Source organism: Maniola jurtina, chromosome 4 (assembly GCF_905333055.1).
Source record: "Maniola jurtina chromosome 4, ilManJurt1.1, whole genome shotgun sequence".
NCBI lineage: Eukaryota > Metazoa > Arthropoda > Insecta > Lepidoptera > Nymphalidae > Maniola > Maniola jurtina.
In genome coordinates, this window is record NC_060032.1 from 3,968,232 (window position 1) to 3,988,324 (window position 20,093).

The 20,093-nt window shown below is 36.5% G+C and overlaps 1 protein-coding gene across 2 annotated transcripts; it reads left to right on the plus strand.

The window, feature by feature from the left end:
* Positions 1 to 1,544: 1,544 nt before the first annotated feature.
* Positions 1,545 to 19,590, plus strand: LOC123864673 (proteasome subunit beta type-6). 2 transcript variants are annotated; one of them, XM_045905292.1, is made up of 4 exons: positions 1,545 to 1,550; positions 18,127 to 18,393; positions 18,860 to 18,994; positions 19,270 to 19,590. In XM_045905292.1, the coding sequence occupies exons 2-4, from the start codon at positions 18,144 to 18,146 to the stop codon at positions 19,545 to 19,547; spliced, it is 663 nt and encodes a 220-aa protein (XP_045761248.1). In that variant the 5' UTR covers positions 1,545 to 1,550; positions 18,127 to 18,143; the 3' UTR covers positions 19,548 to 19,590. The 2 variants fall into 2 exon arrangements, with proteins under 2 accessions (XP_045761248.1, XP_045761249.1); XM_045905293.1 differs by lacking the exon at positions 1,545 to 1,550 and adding an exon at positions 17,819 to 17,951.
* Positions 19,591 to 20,093: the final 503 nt, after the last annotated feature.

Consider the following 20,093-nt stretch of genomic DNA (forward strand, 5'->3'; position numbering starts at 1 on the left):
TAAATGAAACTCTTATAAAATAACATCAAAATCTATTTTATTGATCAATTTCTGCACATATATCACATTGAACATATACCTCATTGTCATCAGGAGCAATATTATTTAAGCATACATTATGATAAGGGCGGAAACAATAAGAACATTGTACCCATTTCTTACTTACCATTTTTCATTTTGACATCGAAAGAGTATGCTGTATCACAGCCGAAACATACCCAATCATCATCATCGGCTCTATTTTCTTTATTCTTTCCTGTTTTTCTTTTCTTTTCTCCAGCAACCGGTCTATCTAGTTGCGAAGATGGGCCCGCAATAGCATTGCCGGTTCATTCCCAATTTCCTCAACCTCTGATAATACAACAGGTATTGTATCATAATTTAGACATCTCGATTTAGAATCCAATTGTTGCTTTAATGTGGTAGTTGCCACTTTTCGCTGCATAGTTGGAGCAGGAATTTTCAATATGCTGTTGTCTTCGGATGGACAGAGTGCTCCATCAACACTCACTTCAGTGAGTCTTGATGGAGTTAATGCCTCTGAGCATAAGGCATCCCTATTTAGTGGGTATATGCCACATTTTCTAAAGGCATTTTTAATTGTATTCGAAGAGAAAGCTTTAATAAAAGCAGGATTCAATATTTGATGAAAATTTGAACGATCAGGCTTCTGAGTAGGGTTCTTTTTCATAAAATCCTTAACGCTGTCGCTCCAGTAACTCTTTAATGCTTTGTAAACGCCGACATATACTGTCTATTCTTTGTACGTGTGTTTACGATGACATGATTTCTGTAAAAAAAATTATACACCGGTAATTTCGTGATAGTAGAGGTAATGTCGTGACAAAAAAAAAATGCAATTAATGCATTGGAACAGACACAACGTATTCCCAAGAATATATATTTAAACATATGAAAATAAAAACCCTATGAAATTGCCGATAAGATGAGTAAAAGCAGTCACAAAAACACCTCACTCAAATCACTTAGAAAAATTTCGAAAATAACCTTAATATTCTGGCCACAAACTTAAGTATTTTTGAATGAAAAATCATATAAATTCAGATAAATATTTCATTCATTAGGTTTGTTAATTAATACTCTAACGCGTCGTGCAAAATTGTACGGATATTTACCTTAGTTTCCAGTATAAAATCCTTTTTTTCACTAACGAATCAATCTAAAGTCAGCTGATCGAGTTCCGCGTCCGAAAGAGACTAAAAATTCTACCTGAAGCTAGCTTCAAACGCTATGTGACTGCGTGTCATACTGCCATCTCGCTTACTCTTTAGTGCACCCTTATGCGTGTATTCGCGCCGTTTCTGTCACAGGCAAAGCAGTGGCATACGTCTAAAAAATTATCACGGCATAACCTGTATCACGGAATAACCTCCCCTTACCCTACCTAATCCAAGAAAATCGGTTCAGCCGTTTGAAAGTTATCAGCTCTTTCTAGTTACTGTAACCTTCACTTGTCGGGGGTGTTATACCTAATATAAAAAGTTTTATAAATTACACAATAATTGGAAATTAAATTTATATAAAGCAACGTTATAGCAGCGTACAGCCTCCCGACACATAGGCCTCTTCCAGAAACTTCTACTTTTTTTCTATTACGCGCTATGCGCTACCGTTAAAACCTATCAGTGTTCCTCCCAACCACCCAACACAAGCCTCTTCCAGCAACTTCCACTATCATGCGCTATCCTTTTCCATACTGCCCCTACTACTGTTCTTATGCCATCTCCCCATATTTTGCATTGTTTGCCTCTTTCGGTTATTTTTGTGTCCATTTTTCACTGCTTTCCCTTATGATACACCCTGCCATAGTTGCAGATACAAAGAATACCAACAACACAAATTTTTGATACAAAAAAATAAAAAGCAGGCAGCAATTATTATTTTAAGATGAATCCCTGTCAAGCGTTGTCGGGATTATTTATTTAAAAGAAAGTTTTTATTGTAAAAAGCGCGGAAAGGAAATGCAAAAACGCGAGTACCCAACCTACCTGCTTATTCTGTCCCTTTGCAGCCACATGCATACCATTTCAAAACGGAGACTAATAGAAAAATATAGATGGCGTCCTTTCAAATTGTCGCAGTGAAGCCAGTTATGGAGGTACTCATAGGAACGTCAAACCAGACATTAGCTGGTAACACAGACAGGCGCTGCATCACGTAGCATACTCACAAAGCAAGGCAATAAATCAATTTAGTGCCGCGATACGATACCGCATGTATTATATTTGAGGAATTTTGAAGTTTTGTTAATGTTTGTACTGAAAATCTATCAAAATTAGTCGCCTAAAGTTTTATTTACCCGACTATAGTCACGACTGCAGCAGCTATTTAGTTAAGAGGGGTCTCTCCGTCACTCGCTTCATACAAACGTAGTTCCAATTTCATTTGAATATTAAGCAACCAAAGTCCATGAAATTTTGCAGACATATTCTAGAAACTAATATCTATGTCTGTGGTTTTTCAGATTTCTGTTAAAATATTCGGTTCCAAAGTTACTCGGTCTTAATTTTCATACAAATCCTTGAGCCCCTGTTATTTTAAAACTACATATTTTTAGAAAAATCTAAAACACCACAGACAGATATTAGTTCCTAGAATATGTCTGCAAAATTTCATGGACTTTGGTTGCTTAATATTCAAATGAAATTGGAACTACGATTGTATGAAGCGAGTGATGGAGAGAGCCCTGTTAATTATGTCGCATTACTAAATTTAATGCACAAACTCACGTGAGATTAGGTACAACAAATTTTTTAATCGAATAAAAAATTAGCTGCTGCAGAAGTGGTTCATTTAGCAGCGGTCAATTTAAAGTCTATCGATTTCTATGAATCTATGGTTAAATGTTATTCCAGTGATCATCAGGAAAAAACAACCATAGAGAGCGTAGACATCCATCTTTAACGCGCGAAAAAATCCTTTGTCGATGCATTGCAATTTCTTTGTTCGATTATGGATAGAATTTGCAAAAAATAATCCTTTTAGTTAAAGGCTTTTACTATGCACAAAATCTTATACCTACTTGAAAATATATCAGCTATTTTTTTTAACTATGTACATACTTACCTCGTCTAATTAGGTACTATATTTAGATTAGGAATTGATCCCCGCTGCGAATTAAACAAATATCTTTTAAGATTTGAATTAAATATACGAAAGTAAAGCTAAATAAAACAGCTTATGTAGGCAAGTAGCTAGATTGAAACGACCTTCTGTTAATTTAAAATAATTACTATTTTATTCTAGTGCTAATTATAATACTTAGGTACCTAGGTACTTAGTTTGAGAATATTTTTTGTATTTTTTGCATACCTTGGTTTATTTAATAGATGATTTTATCTAGTTTTGAGCTTAGGTTCGGCGCACATTGGCTAGATATTACCATCTTCGTGTCTAGCCGCTGTAGAAGCCATAGCATCTAATAAATAATTCCAAGCTTTTCCAATGGCTTTCCAATCGGACCACTGAAGCGCCCACGAGCTTCTTAATGGAAGCCTAAGCTGCTAAAACTCAGACGCTCACATTCTGAATTGGTCTCATCCTAAGACGATCAGTTATACCTAATGTATTTATTACGCTTTAGTAGCTAGTGAGCTTTGAACTAGCTATCTATATGCACCTACTATGCAAAACATAGCAACTGTACTTGCTTATTTCTGGAGAAAACCGAATTAAGTACTCACTTTGAGAAAATGATTTGATTTTGATTGAAATTCAATGATTATGTACTCATGCTCTCCTGACTCAATATCTGAAGGGAGACTAGCCAACTACGAAGTAGATATTAGGTATAGTGCGCAAGCGCAAGTGCACTTTCTATGAAGAGTGAAGGCACTCTCATAGTCCGATGAGACGACAAGCAATCCGCCAAGAACAGAGAGAGGCTTCAAGGGTTTTAGGTGCTCTCCAAGGCAAAGGTACACCGCCACCTTTCCAACTACGGGGTGTTACTTAGCCAACCAACCATTGTATAACCTGGGATCTTATAATCACAAGACCAACGAGGGAGGGACGTATAACTTATTTACTTCTCTCACAGGCGACATGTTTAGATTAAAAAATACAGTATCATTAACAAATACAACAAAAACAGAAGACGTTTGTGTACTTATTTAATTTATTTGGGTTACAAACATTAACAAAACAAATATGACACATCTAAACATACTTTGATTGTAACTAGTTCCTAAAAATGCATGCTTATCACCAGTCCTGAGACGTGACATCTTGCGCGCGAACCAGCCTCGTAGGTATCCTATCTACCTACTTTGCTTCCATAAAAATTAGCAAGTAGTCTAAAAGTCTAGAACGGATCTACGAGTAGGTACAGTTAAGGGTTAAAGCATCATCATCATTGTCAAAGATGCCCACAGTTGAAACTAGATCTCTTGAAGGGACTTCCACACACCACGGTATCGTGCGAAATCTAGCTTAGCTCCCTCCGGTCGTGTCGGGTTGCCGTCCGATCGAGTTATGAGAGTGAAGGAGTAGAGGGAAATAGAATCCTGCGCAAAGCGTGAGCTATGGAGATTGATCTCCATAGAGGCCAATCTATGGAGATTGGCCTCTATGGCCGAAATTTGGTCGAGGGGACATTTTTGAAATCTATTATGTGAGTATACTATGTATGTAGGCTACCTAATAATAAGTTGGTCCTAAAGATTTGAAGAATAAGCAACTATGAAGTTTGAAAACACCTAATCTATTACATGTAAAGAAGTAGGCTTAAAGGAAGAAGGCGTAGAGTTTCCCATTCATTTGCATTTTATAACTCTGTGGTAGATACTTACGAGAAAACTTCTTAGAAAAAGTATATTTTTGAAATCTGCATAAAACTCATAAAATGGGCAGTTGGGACAGCGTTCACATTGATTTACATTTTATAACTCAACTCTTTGTCAACGAGAAAAATATAAAAAGGCCTTCGTTCCACAAACAAAATGCAAATCCAGTCACAATATGCAAATATATTATTTCATTTCATCGACAAAGGGACATCGGCCGACGTCTTCGCCCGCCATAAAAAGCTTCAACTGAAGACAATAGAAATGTTCTATATATTGCAGGGAAAACGGTATTTTGAACAGTGCAGCGGGAATAAAAAAAGGGTTGACCAACCGACAGTTTTTGCGAACGAAATCCCTTTAACTTGATTAATGAACAAAGGTATTAAAATTTGTTTAGTTAGGACCGTCCTCTATTGCTTGTATAAAGTAACGGTGCACTAAGTACACTCATCTTGCCGTTGCAACTTTTAAGCTCTTTTATGTAACTATTTTAAAAGTTTTAAGAAAACTTTTGATGATAGCGAAATACCTACAGACCTATTTTTTTACTGCAATATTTTTTTTAGTGTTTTAACCCCCAACTCAAAAAGAGGGGTGTTATAAGTTTGACGTGTGTATCTGTCTGTGGTATCCTAACATAGCTCCTAAACTAATAAACTGGTTTTAATTTAGTTTTTTTGTTTGAAAGGTGCAATGACTTTCTAAGTCATTGCACCTTTCAAACAAAAAAACTTAGAAAGTCATTGGAAAGGTGGCTTGATCGAGAGTGTTCTTAGCTATAATCCAAGAAAATCGGTTCAGCCGTTTGAAAGTTATCAGCTCTTTTCTAGTTACGAGTACTATAACCTTCAATTGTCGGGGGTGTTATAAATTTTTAATTTACACTTTTCTTTAGAAAACTTAAAAGCTATAGTCAAAACCCTATTTCAATAATAAATATTTTTTTGGTAATTTCTAATTCCATTATAAAGAAGTTTCATTGTATTTTAATTAATACAACTAACTATGTAATTAAGTTACAAGTTATTACTTCTTATTTTACAGTTGTGTACATAAATAAACTGAACTAGGTAGGTACATATGAATTTTTTACTACATTTTTTAAATAACTATGTATAATAAAAAATATTATCTCAACTTGATATCTTCTAAAAAAGCCACGTGTAAAGTCATAAAAGGTATTTTAAGTTTTAATTATGTGTAAAACTTATATAAATAATTAATTCGCATTAAGTGTATTTTGTTATCATTTAAATGTGTCTACGTGTTTTTATTATTATTTTTCACACAATAACTTTTTGTTCTGTTCTCTGACGTTCCTAGGTACGTCGTTCTTCTACTTTGACTATTGTTTTATTTAATTGATAAAATAAAAATAAAAAATTTTTTTTTTAAATAAAATAGGAACTGACTGACTGACATATCAACATACAGCTCAAACTACGCTTTAGAAACTTGACGATTTGCATCTTAGTTCACTCTATATCGAAATTCTATCCGAGAGAAGCCAGGGTGGCTCAGCTAGTTTTCTTTTCTTTTTCTCTCTTTTTAAATAAGAATATAAGCCATGCTTATCATGACTAATACTCCCCTTTCCCCTCCAATTAAGCGGAAAGCTTGTGCCAGGAGTGGGTACGACCATAGTGCAATTGGCGGGGTTTAAACCGCCGACCTTTCGGAATTCAGCCCGCTCCTAAACCGTTGAGCTATCGAGGCTCTAGAGTCTAGTCGATCTAATCTAAATGTATTATAGACAAGTGTAAATTAAAAATTTATAACACCCCCGACGATCCAAAGTATTTGAGTTTTCCAAAACATAATTTTCAAATAAATAATTATGTATTTAGGCAACGTCCATCTTGACAGCTTGATATTTGTCAATTGACATAATATTATGAACCTAACGGTTATCTAACCTTCTTTTCTACAAGAAAACTAGAAAAGAGCTGATAACTCTTAAACGGCTGAACCAATTTTTTTAGATTATAGCTAAGAACACTCTCGATCAAGCCACCTTTCAAACAAAAAAAACTAAATTAAAATCGGTTCATTCGTTTAGGCGCTACGATGCCACAGACAGATACACAGATACACAGATACACAGACACACAGATACACAGATACACACGTCAAACTTATAACACCCCTCTTTTTGGGTCGGGGGTTAAAAAGATGACTGAATGACTTTAGGGGTGGCGCTCCAAAATCAACGGAATGGCTAATTTATCAACGCACAGCTCAAATTTTTGGACGGATCGGGCTGTTTTGCATGCAGATAAATAGTATCTAAGTATGACGTAGACATCCGTTAAAAAAGGATTTTTTAAAATTGAACTAAGGGGATAAAATAGGCGTTTGAAATTTTGTGTAATCCACGCGGACGAAGTTACGGGCAATAAGCTAGTGATTTTGTAAAATGCCTTCTGCCAAATTAAAAAACGAGCTTCTAAAAGAATCGATAGTTTTGGTCGATGGTTCATAAATGCCCAAAAACACGTCAGATAAAATGCGAATTATTACTTTTTACATACAAAGGAATAGGTAAGTGTGCTTTCTTTAAAAATATGATTGTTCAATGCATAAATAAGTACCTCCCAATTCTACTCCTTCATCCTCACGATCCTTCACGAATAAATTCAGGATTTTACGTTTTGAATGAATTAAATTTAATTTAATTAACGTAAAATATCGTTGGTAATGAAGGAACGAATCGAATGTGCCCGCCATTCGATTCATTCCTTTTATCCTGCCTCCACCTACCTTTATATATATACCTAACAAGTGTAAATTAAAAATTTATAACACCCCCCCTCAAGTGAATACAGTTATAACTAGAAAAGAGCTGATAACTTTCAAACGGTTAAACCGATTTTCTTGGATTATAGCTAAGAACACTCTCGATGAAGCCACCTTTTAAACAAAAATAACTAAATTAAAATTGGGTCATTAGTTTAGGAGCTACGATGCCACAGACAGATACCTACACAGATACATAGATACGCAGATACGCAGTTACACAGTTACACAGATACACAAATACACACGTCAAACTTATAACACCCCTCTTTTTGGGTCGGGGGTTAAAAAGGTACACAAAGATTAGTGTCTATTCAATAATACTTAGCGCGTTAAACTAGTCACGTGCCAAATAAAAAGTTCCCCATGATCAAAATAACAAAACGCACGAGTTTGATTGTAAAAAGAACCCTCGTGGAAATCTTAAAGAGGGTCGCGGTTTCCGGAAGCACGCTTGACATTACACGCCTTCGAATAAAAACACGCACGCGAACTCCAAAAAAAAAGCACATCAAAAAAGCTGGAATTGTTTAACCCACGTTTTAAGCTCCCCTTACATTATGAGGCACTTAGCGGTTTTACTGCGTACCTTTTTTAGGGGTCCGTACCTCAAAAGAAAAAACGGAACCCTTATTGGATCTCTTTGTTGTCTGTCTGTCTGTCTGCGTGTCTGTCTGTCTGTCTCTCCGTCTGTCCATCTATCCGTCTGCCATATTATGTCTGTCAAGAAACCTATAGGATACTTCCCGTTGACCTAGAATCATAAAATTTAACAGGTAGGCAGGTCTTATAGCACAAATAAGGAAAAAATCCGAAAACTGTAAATTTGTGGTTACATCACAAAAAAAATATGTATGTCAAAATTCAAAGTAAGATAACTTTACCAAGTGCGGTATCACATGAAAGGGCTTTACTTATACCTACATTCTAAAACAGATTTATAATTATTTTTATGCTTAATAGTTTTTGAGTTATCATGCAAAATGTCGGAAAAATACCCAAGTACGGAACCTTCGGTGCGCGAGTCTGACTCGCACTTAGCCGGATTTAGTGTTACACGCATGCTTCTTTTAATTCCGTTTGTGGTCAACAGGTAATGTTTTGGTTGTCGGCAGGTTTTTAACCCCCGACCCAAAAAGAGGGTTTAAGAGTTGTTATAAGTTTGACGTGTGTATCTGTGTGTCTGTGTATCTGTGTATCTGTGTATCTGTCTGTGGCACCGTAGCGCCTAAACTAATGAACCGATTTTAATTTAGTTTTTTTTGTTTGAAAGGTGGCTTGATCGAGAGTGTTCTTAGCTATAATCCAAGAAAATCGGTTCAGCCGTTTGAAAGTTATCACCTCTTTTCTAGTTACTGTAACCTTCACTTGTCGGGGGTGTTATAAATTTTTAATTTACACTTGTTCATTTATCATTCAAAGTTAGAAAAAAGTTACAACCCGTAGGATAAAACTACTAAGTAAATAAATAACTCAGATGCTATAATATAATATGTAATAGCACTCGATTGTGCTACTGTATTCGCATTTCTGAAAATTAAAGTAGGTAGGTATCTTTAATAATAGCAATCTTATTTAAAAATCAGTTTAGAATTGCACTTAGGTATCCTTATAATAATTATTACTAAGTTATAAAATTATAAGACAGACTTATTTTCCTCAATTATATCCCACATCATACTTAATTTACATACAAATTGGTTAAAAAACTGTACTTAATTTAATATTTTTTAAGGAATCCAGATACAGGTATCTTCCTAATTATTTTTAACTATGTATTTGGTGGTTTCCAGCAAGGTAACATAATATTAATATTAGGTATCTACATACGTTCTCTTCAATTTTGTTTTTTTTTATTTTTATAATCTCTATGATCTCTATTGCCAATTCTTCTCAAGTAGGTACTTACCTACATGGTAGGCAACTACGTTTTGACGTAGATATTATAGCTCTCGCTGTCTACCTTACCAGTATACTTAGCTAATAATGTAAGCTGAAATAGCTATATAACAGTAAAGTATTTTCAGAATGAGTTCAATTGTTCCGAAGATAAGGCACCTCCTACTATCAGCACCTCTTTCTTTTCTATAAAGGATGCCCGCGACTTCGTCCGCGTGGATTTAAGTTTTTAAAGATCCCGTGGGAACTTTTTGATTTTCCGGGATAAAAAGTAGCCTATGTCCGTCCCCGGGATATAAGCTAACCCTGCACCTACCAAATTTCGTCAGAATCGGTTAAACTGTTGGCCCGTGAAAAGGTAGCAGACAGACAGAGTGACAGACACACTTTCGCATTTATAGTATTAATAGATATTATAGTGTCAATGAATTAGGTCCCTATCTAGGAACAAAATGCGGCCTCCCACATCATTAATTTTCTAACTAACCCTTAAATAAAAAACAACATAGTCTAACGACATTACATTCCTGTGTCATTTATCTCTGCACCATAAAAAGTCCCCTACCAAAAACAGGTCAATTGTCGAGGTGTAGTTTTAAAAACTGTGGGGTCTTTTTTATCTCGGTTTTTACTTGATAGGCGTGTAAAAAGCGGTTAGTTTACAGTTTTACACAATTGTTTGCCATAGTCATGGATCTATAGTGCAAAATGCATTTATTATAGGGTACTAAGTACCTACCTGTTACTTCTTTTTGGTTTTTAGGGGACTTTTTTGGAAAAAAATTGTGTCAAATCGAATTTTAATTAAAAAAAACTGAACAAGCGCAAATTGAACTAGCGCGAATTCCGTATAATGAATACCTGAGTACCTATGTTTGTTTTTTTCTTATCTAGTTAGTAGTGTTTGAATTTAGTATTTAGGCTTCTTGAAAATTAAAGTATTACTGAGGTAGGTATAGTGCGTTTCATCGGATAGTACCTATGGCGTTATGTTGGCTCCCCTGTCTGTTGGGTGGTCATTGGCACCATATTGGCATGAGAAGACGCAGATTTTGTTTATTTTCATTTGATTTTCATTTCATTCATTCAGGAAAATTAAATGAAAATAAACAAAATCTGCGTCTTCTTATGCAAATATGGTGCTAATGACTTGGACAGACAGGGGAGCCAACATAACGCCATAGGTACTATCCGATGAAACGCACTATAGTTACTCAGCGTTTTTGGAATTCGTTCGCCTAAGAGGGTAAAATAAGGAAAGCTAATTTGAGAAAAGTCTGATGTTCCGGAGACCTTGCATTTTATTTGAAGAGCTCTACAGTATAATGTTATCAAAAAATATCACCTTCCATCTGCCAAGACACGAGGCAAACGTAACAAACAATTTGTTGCACAATTGAGTTTCCATTCCTCAAAATCGATAACCAATTTCACGTTCCATCAATGCAGATATCTTCATTACTTAGATCCATATCAGAGTTTGGTCATTGCCAAAATCAAGATGTGAAATCTATCCCCCGTTGGAGTAATCCGTTATTTTGAAAAAGTTTTATTGAAAAACTCGTCGGTCAGTCAACAGGGCTTAAAGTCTTTGTATGTATTTTTCGACTTCGCTCGACAATACCGAATAATCTCCAAAAAGTGACCCCAAAGTGCTCGGATAGGGCCCCTGAATAGGACTGTTCTCTAAAAAAATCTTTTAAATCGGGTATTTAATGTGGATATTTTTATGTGCACCATGTATATCTAGGGTGTTTTGAAAAAGTTTTTGTATAAAGTAGCTACTTTCATGTATTTTATTGGTATAACTCAACGAGAGCTGAATTAAATAATACCTACTTTCCTGTTACAAGAACACATAGTGTATGTCATGTCATATTTCTCCATTGTAGATTTATCTAACATAATATGTATCTATGTACCTACCCCTATTCGTACTATCTAAGTAAAATAAAACAAAGATTGACTAACCAAGTAACCAGTAACCATGTATTGCATTTTTCTTGCTTATTATACGAGTAGGTACTTATCTTCCTACTGATCCAAAAATTGAATTAAACTCATTGACAAAATTGATTTATTAATCTTTGGTATTATCAGTAACTAGCTATCAAATATGTGGTATTTATTTGTCGGACTCACCTACCCTATAGGTTTTCTTGACTGACACGATAGACGGACAGAAAGACGGACAGACAGACAAACAGACAACGAAGTGATCCTGTAAGGGTTCCTTTTTTCCTTTTGAGGTACGGAACCCAAAAAATCTGAAAAATGTTATAAATATCTAGATTTTTAGATCGTAAATTCAAAGGGCATTCCGTATTTTAGGAGTGCGTATGAGGAACTAGGATCGTACCTAGGTACGTAGTTTATCGTAAAGTAAGTAATCGTATCGTATCAGCCTGTATGTAGACACAATGTGCGTGATGGGTGCCCACTCCATGCAGTATCCGAGCAGCTTGTCCCATACGCACAATAACATAAAGGATGGACGCGCGTCCACACACCTGCGTGCAAAAAAATATTACAAAAAATCCTCTAGAACAAATAAAAACCCTAAGTTGAGTTGATACTAGACTGGATCAGTAGGTATTTACTTTTTAACACAATAGTAGATATATAACTATTTTAGGATCTACCTACTTACAATATTATATAATATTAGGTATATTATGCTGTAGCGATAGTACGTAACGTGTTTTTCATTATGTCCATTAAAAATCATCAATAATATAGGTACGTAGTGTACCTATATTATTGATGATTTTTAATTCGCGAGCCGCGATAGTCTAGACTCTAGTGGTTAAGACATCCGCTTCTTATTCTAGTGGTGGGCGGTTTGATCTCAGGCACGCACCGATAACTTTTCGAGTTACCTATACCTATGCGATTTAAACAATTAAATATCACTTGCTTTAACGGTGAAGAAAAACATCGTGAGGGCACCTGCCTGAGAGTTCTCCATAATGTTCTCAAAGGTATGTGAAGTTTACCAATCTGCACTGCGCCAGCGTGGCAGGCTATGGCGTGCTTTGGCCTAAAGGAGACCCGTGCACAGTAGTGGGTCGGCGATGGGTTGATCATGATGATGACCTACCATAAAGAGGAGGTCAAACATCTGTGGTTTTTGCAATGTGTGCTACCTGAATTTTAAATTGTTCTGTATTTTACTAATGAATTTAAAAAAAGAAGAGATCTGATTCTTCGAAACAAAGAAAAGGAGATATCTACCTATACATTTTAAAGTCATCAATTAGGTAATAGAATATTTTAATGCCATCTAATCGAGAGCTTCGTACAAAATCTAAGAGCGATATAAGTAATACGAACTGCCAACGCACCCTGGATCAATATTGCTCGCCGTTTCATCACGTCGATGGGAAAAAAGAGGAGAAAAAATACATAACTTTTTAGGGGCGGCCTCCCTGCGGTCCCGAGCCACCCCGCCCCTCCCCACACCCTCCGAAGGGGGAACAATCTTAAAAAAAAGAACAAAATATCGCGCGAGCTCAGCGCGTGCTTACAATGGCCCCGCTATAAAATAACGTATCAAATTTATATAAAGGGAAGTAACTTCGCCGGCACGGGGAAGGAGCAAAAAACCGACACTCATTTATGAATGGAATTCATAGGGGTTGATAAACTATACGAGAGAATTTATCACGAACCAGAGAATACCCGCGGCTTCGCTCGTGTGTATTTCGGTTTTTATTAAATCCCGTAGGAACTCTTTCATTTTCCGGGATAAAAAGTAGCCTATGTCCTTCCCCGGAATGTATCCCAAGTCTGTGATGCCTTTCATTAAAATCGGTTCAGCGGTTGGGCCGTGAAAACGTAGCAGACAGACAGACGGACAGACAGACACTTTCGCATTTGTAATATTATCACGAATCACGAATTTAACGTTAAGCAGTGGGTGTTTGGAAACAAGAAACACCTATGTCAAAGGACTTTTATTTTATACTTACTCGTACCTACTGGTATTGAATGGTTCCTTTTCACATTCAGAAATTGAAAAGTGTTAGTTCGTGGAAATGCGGTAAAGGGGAAGCCAGATCAAGAATCATTCTACCTTTTAAGAAGTAAGTAAGAACCTATGAAGAAAATAAACCTATTGCTGTTAACAAATAGGTACCTAGGTAGTTGTTAGGTCGCGTTCACTTAAGAGTGTTGTATCAAACCCGTCTTCAGTTAGTAGGTATAGGTTCATTACCAACTGACGGGCATTGATATGCAACTGTTTTTAACAAACCCAAAAAAAACATTTAAAGATTCTGGCTGCTGACGTGAGCAGACGAAAGGCTTTGTGCGTGTCATCGGCTACCGTCTGATCTGATGGGAAGAGGCTGCGATTTGTACTCTGGGGCCTGACTGGTCCATAGATTGTCCATCGCAATTCAGCGCGACAATGCTGCCAGCTTGATGGGCACCTTTGGGCCAGAGGGGCAACCAGGAGTGGTCTGTCTGTATGATTAACGATGTTGTTGTTTATTATTTGTAACCAACTGACCCGACAGACGATTAAAAACCGAATTCCAGCTAATTCCCTTCTAGTTTTCCGTAGATACCTACCTAATATTCTCTATTCACCTGATTTTGAGCGTGTATCTTCATAACAAAACAAATAGAATTAGATACGCATAATAGCGTAATTTGAATCTTGAACTCATACATAAGTCCCATATAAAAAGAATACGAGTTTTTTCGAATTTGAAAATTTTTGAAAAACTTTTCCAATATTTTCCCAAATAAACCTAATTCGGACTATTACGAACACAGCCGTTCTCAAGTGATGCTCTTATGATCATCGAACAGCATTTCAGACGTGCAGGTTTCCTAATTCCTCACGATGTTTTCCTTCCCCGTTAAAGCAAATGATTATTATCGGCCTCCCGAATAGGATGCTGAAGTTTTAACCTCTAGGATATCATAGCTTTTTCTAGAATTACCTTGGAGCTGCTTGGATTATTTAAGAAGTTAGGTATTACTTAGGTAGTTAGTTAGTTATATCTACTTAAGTAAGTAGTTACTTATACGTCGTATCATACGTCTAAGTGATATTTAGTAGGTAACCAAAAATGGACATCCATTGATACTTAACGGAAACTGCCATCTCCTTCACAAAGCCGAATTGAAACTTAAAATACATTGTAATATCAAAAAAATACCAACATCTGGCCATTGTCTCGCTGGCGGGGGAGTCTCTATAAAGTGGAATAGAATAAAATAAATAAAATATAACAAAATGTCTCCACCGCACCGCACGCGTCATTATTCAAGTGCGATTGACAGCTACTTCCATAGGAGTTGGACGGGGATTCCGCATAATAATACGCCTACTTATTGCTCCTGAAATTGTAGTGTGCGAACAGTCTTGATATTATCAAGTAGGCAGACGTACTAGATGATGCCCGCGACTTCGTTCTAATGGATATACTCGTAGGTATGAAAATCCTGTAGGAACTCTTTGATTTTCCGAGACAAAAAGTAGCCTATAACCACTATCACTAGGTACCTAGCTACCTATATTTCACAACCCATATTATAAATACACCTATTATTTTTGTACATACTTAATATTATAAGTGCACCTTTTTGTTTGTTAGTCCAATCTTCCAATCACGCCACAACGGAACAACGGATTGACCTAATTTTTTGCATAGGTAGGTATAGTTGAAGACCTGGAGAGTGACACAAGGTACTTTTTATGCCGGAAAATCAAACACTTCCCACTGGATTTTAAAACCCATTTTTATCGAATATAAGGTATACGAATTCTACACCTGTGATTAACATTATCATAGATTAAGAGCTTTATTTTTGTTTAATTTACTAGACACTTAATATTATTAGACTCTAGTAATGCGCCAATATAAAAACTACGAGTTTTTATCAGGAAGAGGAAAATAGAACTACCTAGAGTAAATTATACTAGTGTTCCATAGTTACATACTTAGTTTTATCTATAATAAGAAACAAATATTTGTGGTATTGGCGCCTCTTGAGATATAAGACCATGTACCAGCTACTCATACCTAGGTAGGTACATAGCTATTAGTTAAGCACACACTTCCCTAATTAAATAATGCACACTATCTTTTACTAACTACTAAGAATTATGACAAAAAAAAGATAGTCAATTAAGTAAACAAATAGTGCACTGTAGAAGCTTCTTTTTATAGAAAAGGCAAGATGACAGGAGCGAAACCAATTTATTTACATATCTATGATTTTATCTACCGCCCTATTTTTAAAAGTGGTTAAATGCTAAAAGTAGTTTTCTGATATAGCGCCAAAAATGTGGGAATTTTCAAAAACTAACTAAAAAATAATGCTATGTATAATGTAGCACCAAATTAAAAATCTTTATTTCTACGTAGCATGAAAATTCCCACGTTACGTAACCTAAGCGATAACAGAAAAACAGTTTTTTGCCATGAACCGCTTTTTAACAATAGGATGACAGATATTGTAAATAAATTATTACTTTATATAAATTTATGATCGTAACAGAATAATCTAATTTTGTTGTAAGTCGTCGAACACAGAGTCGAGTTGTTTTAAATAAGAGAGGGATATAATGCGTAAGATGTTGAGTAAGCAAATGTATCTCCCTAAATAAATAGTAGGTACACTAGTAAGATCACAATGCTTTCGTTACAAAATGAACTATCCTGATCAGAAATAAAAAAATAGCAAATATCAAGACTGAACGCGGCGCTACAATATCAGCAGAGATGTTCTAAGACGCTTGTCCTATCGCCCTGGACGACGATGGCGAATCGCAAACTCCATGAATAAATAAATAAATTCGATATTCCTTTTAAATAAAAATTTCAAATAAAAAAGCGATTTATCAAAAACTTCTGCTCATTCAAAGCTATCAATGGTCTTTTATATTTTAAATAAACATCGATTTGGGATGACGGACAAAATGGTGCGTGCCGAATTGTGATATTTTTCTAAAGAAACGTTTTCAGTGGTATTAAGAGTACTAATGAGTGGCGGACACCCACGCTACGATGATGTGCAGTTTCTTTCATATCGATACAGCAATGTTTATCAAAACCTATTTCGTAAAAATCCTTAGGAGAAATAGGTATAAAGCTGTACAGTGATCGCAACTAAAGCGTGTACCTAGTCCAATCTGAAGTTGCACCATTGCGGAATGGTCTTAAACAAAAGATTGTTTTGTATAATAAAATTGGTCGTGCGCGAGTCGGACTCGCACACGTAAGGTTCCTTAAGTGCCATTTTTTATTTTTTTAAGCACGAATTCACGGTTTTCTGATTTTTCCCTTTACCTACTAGTGCTATAAGACCTGCATACCTGCCACATTCTATGATTCTAGGTCAACGGGAGGAACACTTTAGGTTTCTTGACAGAAACGACAGACAGACAACAAAGTGATCCTAAAAGGGCTCCTTTTTCCTTTTGAGTTACGGAACCCTAAAAATGCAAAATAGGTACAGACGCCCAAGAACGGTGATGGCCTAGTAGTTAAGACGTCGGTCTTCTATTCGAGAGATGGGGGTTCAATGCCGGGCACGGACTTTTTATTTTTCGGAGAAATAAGCAAATAAATATCACTTGCTTTAATGGTGGAGAAAAACATTGCGAGGAAACCTAGTTCTTTGCAATATTCTCGAATTTTTAAGTGAAGTGTGTCAATCCACACTGGGCCAGTGTGGCGGACGATGGTCTAAATCCTTCTCATTCTGAAAGGAGACCCGTGCTCAGTAGGGGGCGGTGACGGTTCAATCATGATGATAATAATAATTAATAACACAAGCCTTGTTTGTTTTTAAACAATGCGCAGTCTTGCCTCGTGTTCAGATAGGTAGGACTACATCTTGTTTTGCCTAATAAGGCAAATATCCCGCACCTGCAATGTCATCAACTTTTTACCCGACTGCGTATTCGGTTGATTCACAATGTTTGATCAGACATGTTTACAATGTTACCCGTGGTGACTGTATGAATTCGAAAGATCGTGAGTGGCAACACTAAAGCCATAGACAGAATAGAGGATAGAGATAGAGCACAAGGACAACAAGGATTTTTTTTTTCTCTCTCGTCTGGCTTTACAAAGATTAGCCAATGTCAAGTTTGTAGTTATTTGTAACAAGTTAGTTAAACTATACAAGTATGGACCCCGTCTGTGCCGGCGCTCGCCGACACACGCACGGCACCCCCTTAGAGCACTTTCCAGTCAGTTTTAACAAAAAAAACACTCCAAAAAGGCAAAGCACGCCCGCCAGCTAACACCAACACAGACGAAGTCCGACAACAAGGATGTCGCTACTCGCTAGACGTTAGTTGACACTTGACATTTGACAAATAGGGAAATGTCAAAGTCAATAAAATTGCCGAGGTTTGTGTTGTAAAATCTAAATCCGTAAATCGTGACTTTCAAAAATTGTTTTTATAGATTGAATTACAACGTAAGTATGAATCTTTAAATTAATAATTAGTCTAGGTAAAATTTACAGTGTTTCAACCAATTTCTAACTTTTGTACTGACGTACTGACGGAGTAATAATACACAGCTTTAAGTTTTTAATTTTTCCAAGTTATGTAGTAAATAATTAATTTACTCAATTTTACGGATTATTGCAGTTCCACGAACCAAAAACATGCCTACTTCAGTTATGGACCCAAATATGAGTTGGATGAACGCGCCTCATAGCACCGGCACGTCGATCATGGCTTGCGAGTTCGATGGCGGCGTCGTGATCGGCGCCGACTCCCGCACCACCACCGGCGCGTACATCGCCAACAGAGTTACGGACAAGCTCACGAGGATCACGGACCACATATACTGCTGTCGCTCAGGATCTGCTGCGGACACGCAAGCCATTGCTGATATTGTTACTTATCACTTGAGTAAGTACCTATGTCTAATATTCACTCAACTAAGACAATTGGTACTGATTCTCTTGGCAACTAAATTTTAGAGTATCTGCTACCTCTTCTTACTAATGTAAAATGAAAAGGACAGACATAGTTTGACAGTTTTAAATTTAATTTAGAGTTGTCAAACCTCGTGACTTTAGCTGCCAGTCGCGAGCTATATGTTTAAATTTGTAGCGTGCACTAAAATTTAGAATCTTTAAATGTAAAATTAATGTTCTGTCCTTTTTTAGCAATACTAAAAGAAGGAGGATGCAGATACTCTAAATTTAGTTTAAAGAAAGACAACAGAATCGGTGCCAGTGAGATTTCGACTCTTAGGTTCTTAAACTTATAGGTAGTTATTATCAGATTTTAGTGATAATAACTGGGACTGATGGCTTAACATGCTTACAAAACTTACATTACTTAATTACTGATCAAGTGTTGTATGTTTCAGACTTCCACAAGATGGAACTAGGTGAAGAACCTCTGGTGCAGACTGCGGCTGCAATTTTCCGTGAATTGTGTTACAATTACCGTGATTCACTTGTTGCTGGTATCCTAGTTGCAGGCTGGGACAAGAAGAAAGGAGGTATATTCATTGTTATTTCTAGAAATATTACCACAATCTCTATGATATTTCTACTAGGTATTTAAATAGTTGTAAAAAAGTTAGAGCAACCTTTACACACTGTTGATTCAAAGCTTAACTGTGAATCAACATCCTGTCTACTACATAGGACTAGAGTCACCCATAGAATTGAAAACTTGTATTTAGTGAAAATGTATTATTATAATGGACTTAAAGTTACAGAGAGCTAGCGCGTGCCATATAATATGTATTAATGTCATTTTTTTTTATCTCAGGCCAAATCTACTCAGTTCCAATCGGAGGAATGGTACAACGTCAAGCAGTCTCCATTGGCGGATCAGGTTCCTCCTATGTTTATGGTTACGTTGACGCCAACTTCAAGCCCAACATGAGCAAGGAAGAAGCTAAGAAGTTTGTCACCAATACCCTGACCCTGGCCATGCTTCGAGATGGTTCCTCTGGTGGTGTGGTGAGACTGGGTGTGTTAACTGAAACGGGTGTTGAAAGATTGGTGATCCTTGGTGACCAGCTTCCCAAGTTCTATGAGGGTTGAACATTATTTTTAATTAATTAATAAATTTTGCTTAATATCTCGAGTTTTATTTTTCTTTATAACTCTTGCTTCGATTTGACATGCATTATTGGACTTTTGTTGTCGAGCGGTAACGCGCACGACGCGCGAGTTCCAATGTTTCGATTGAGATAGAAGAATAGTATAATAATATTGGCATGGAAGAGCCGTTTATCGTAAAACGCCTCCTCCATCTCCATACTATCACACGTTCACGACACTACATGAGGTTACGACTTATAAAATGATTGATTGAAAACCAATGATTTTGGAAAAGAGCCACCCTGTGTAACTCATACTTTGTCAAACTTAACAAAACGTTGAGGCTTCGACGTCACTGGCAACCGTCAATGGTCATTTGACGCCTAGGAAGACGAATAGCCTGTTTTTCTTTGATTTCACGTTACTCAGTCTTTTCAGGATCAAACCGAGAATCTCTTCGCTCTAGTTAACTCTGATACTATGCTCAACTGAAACCGAACTTGCACATTACTGCTCGACATCTGAACAGTCCCATACACGTCGCCG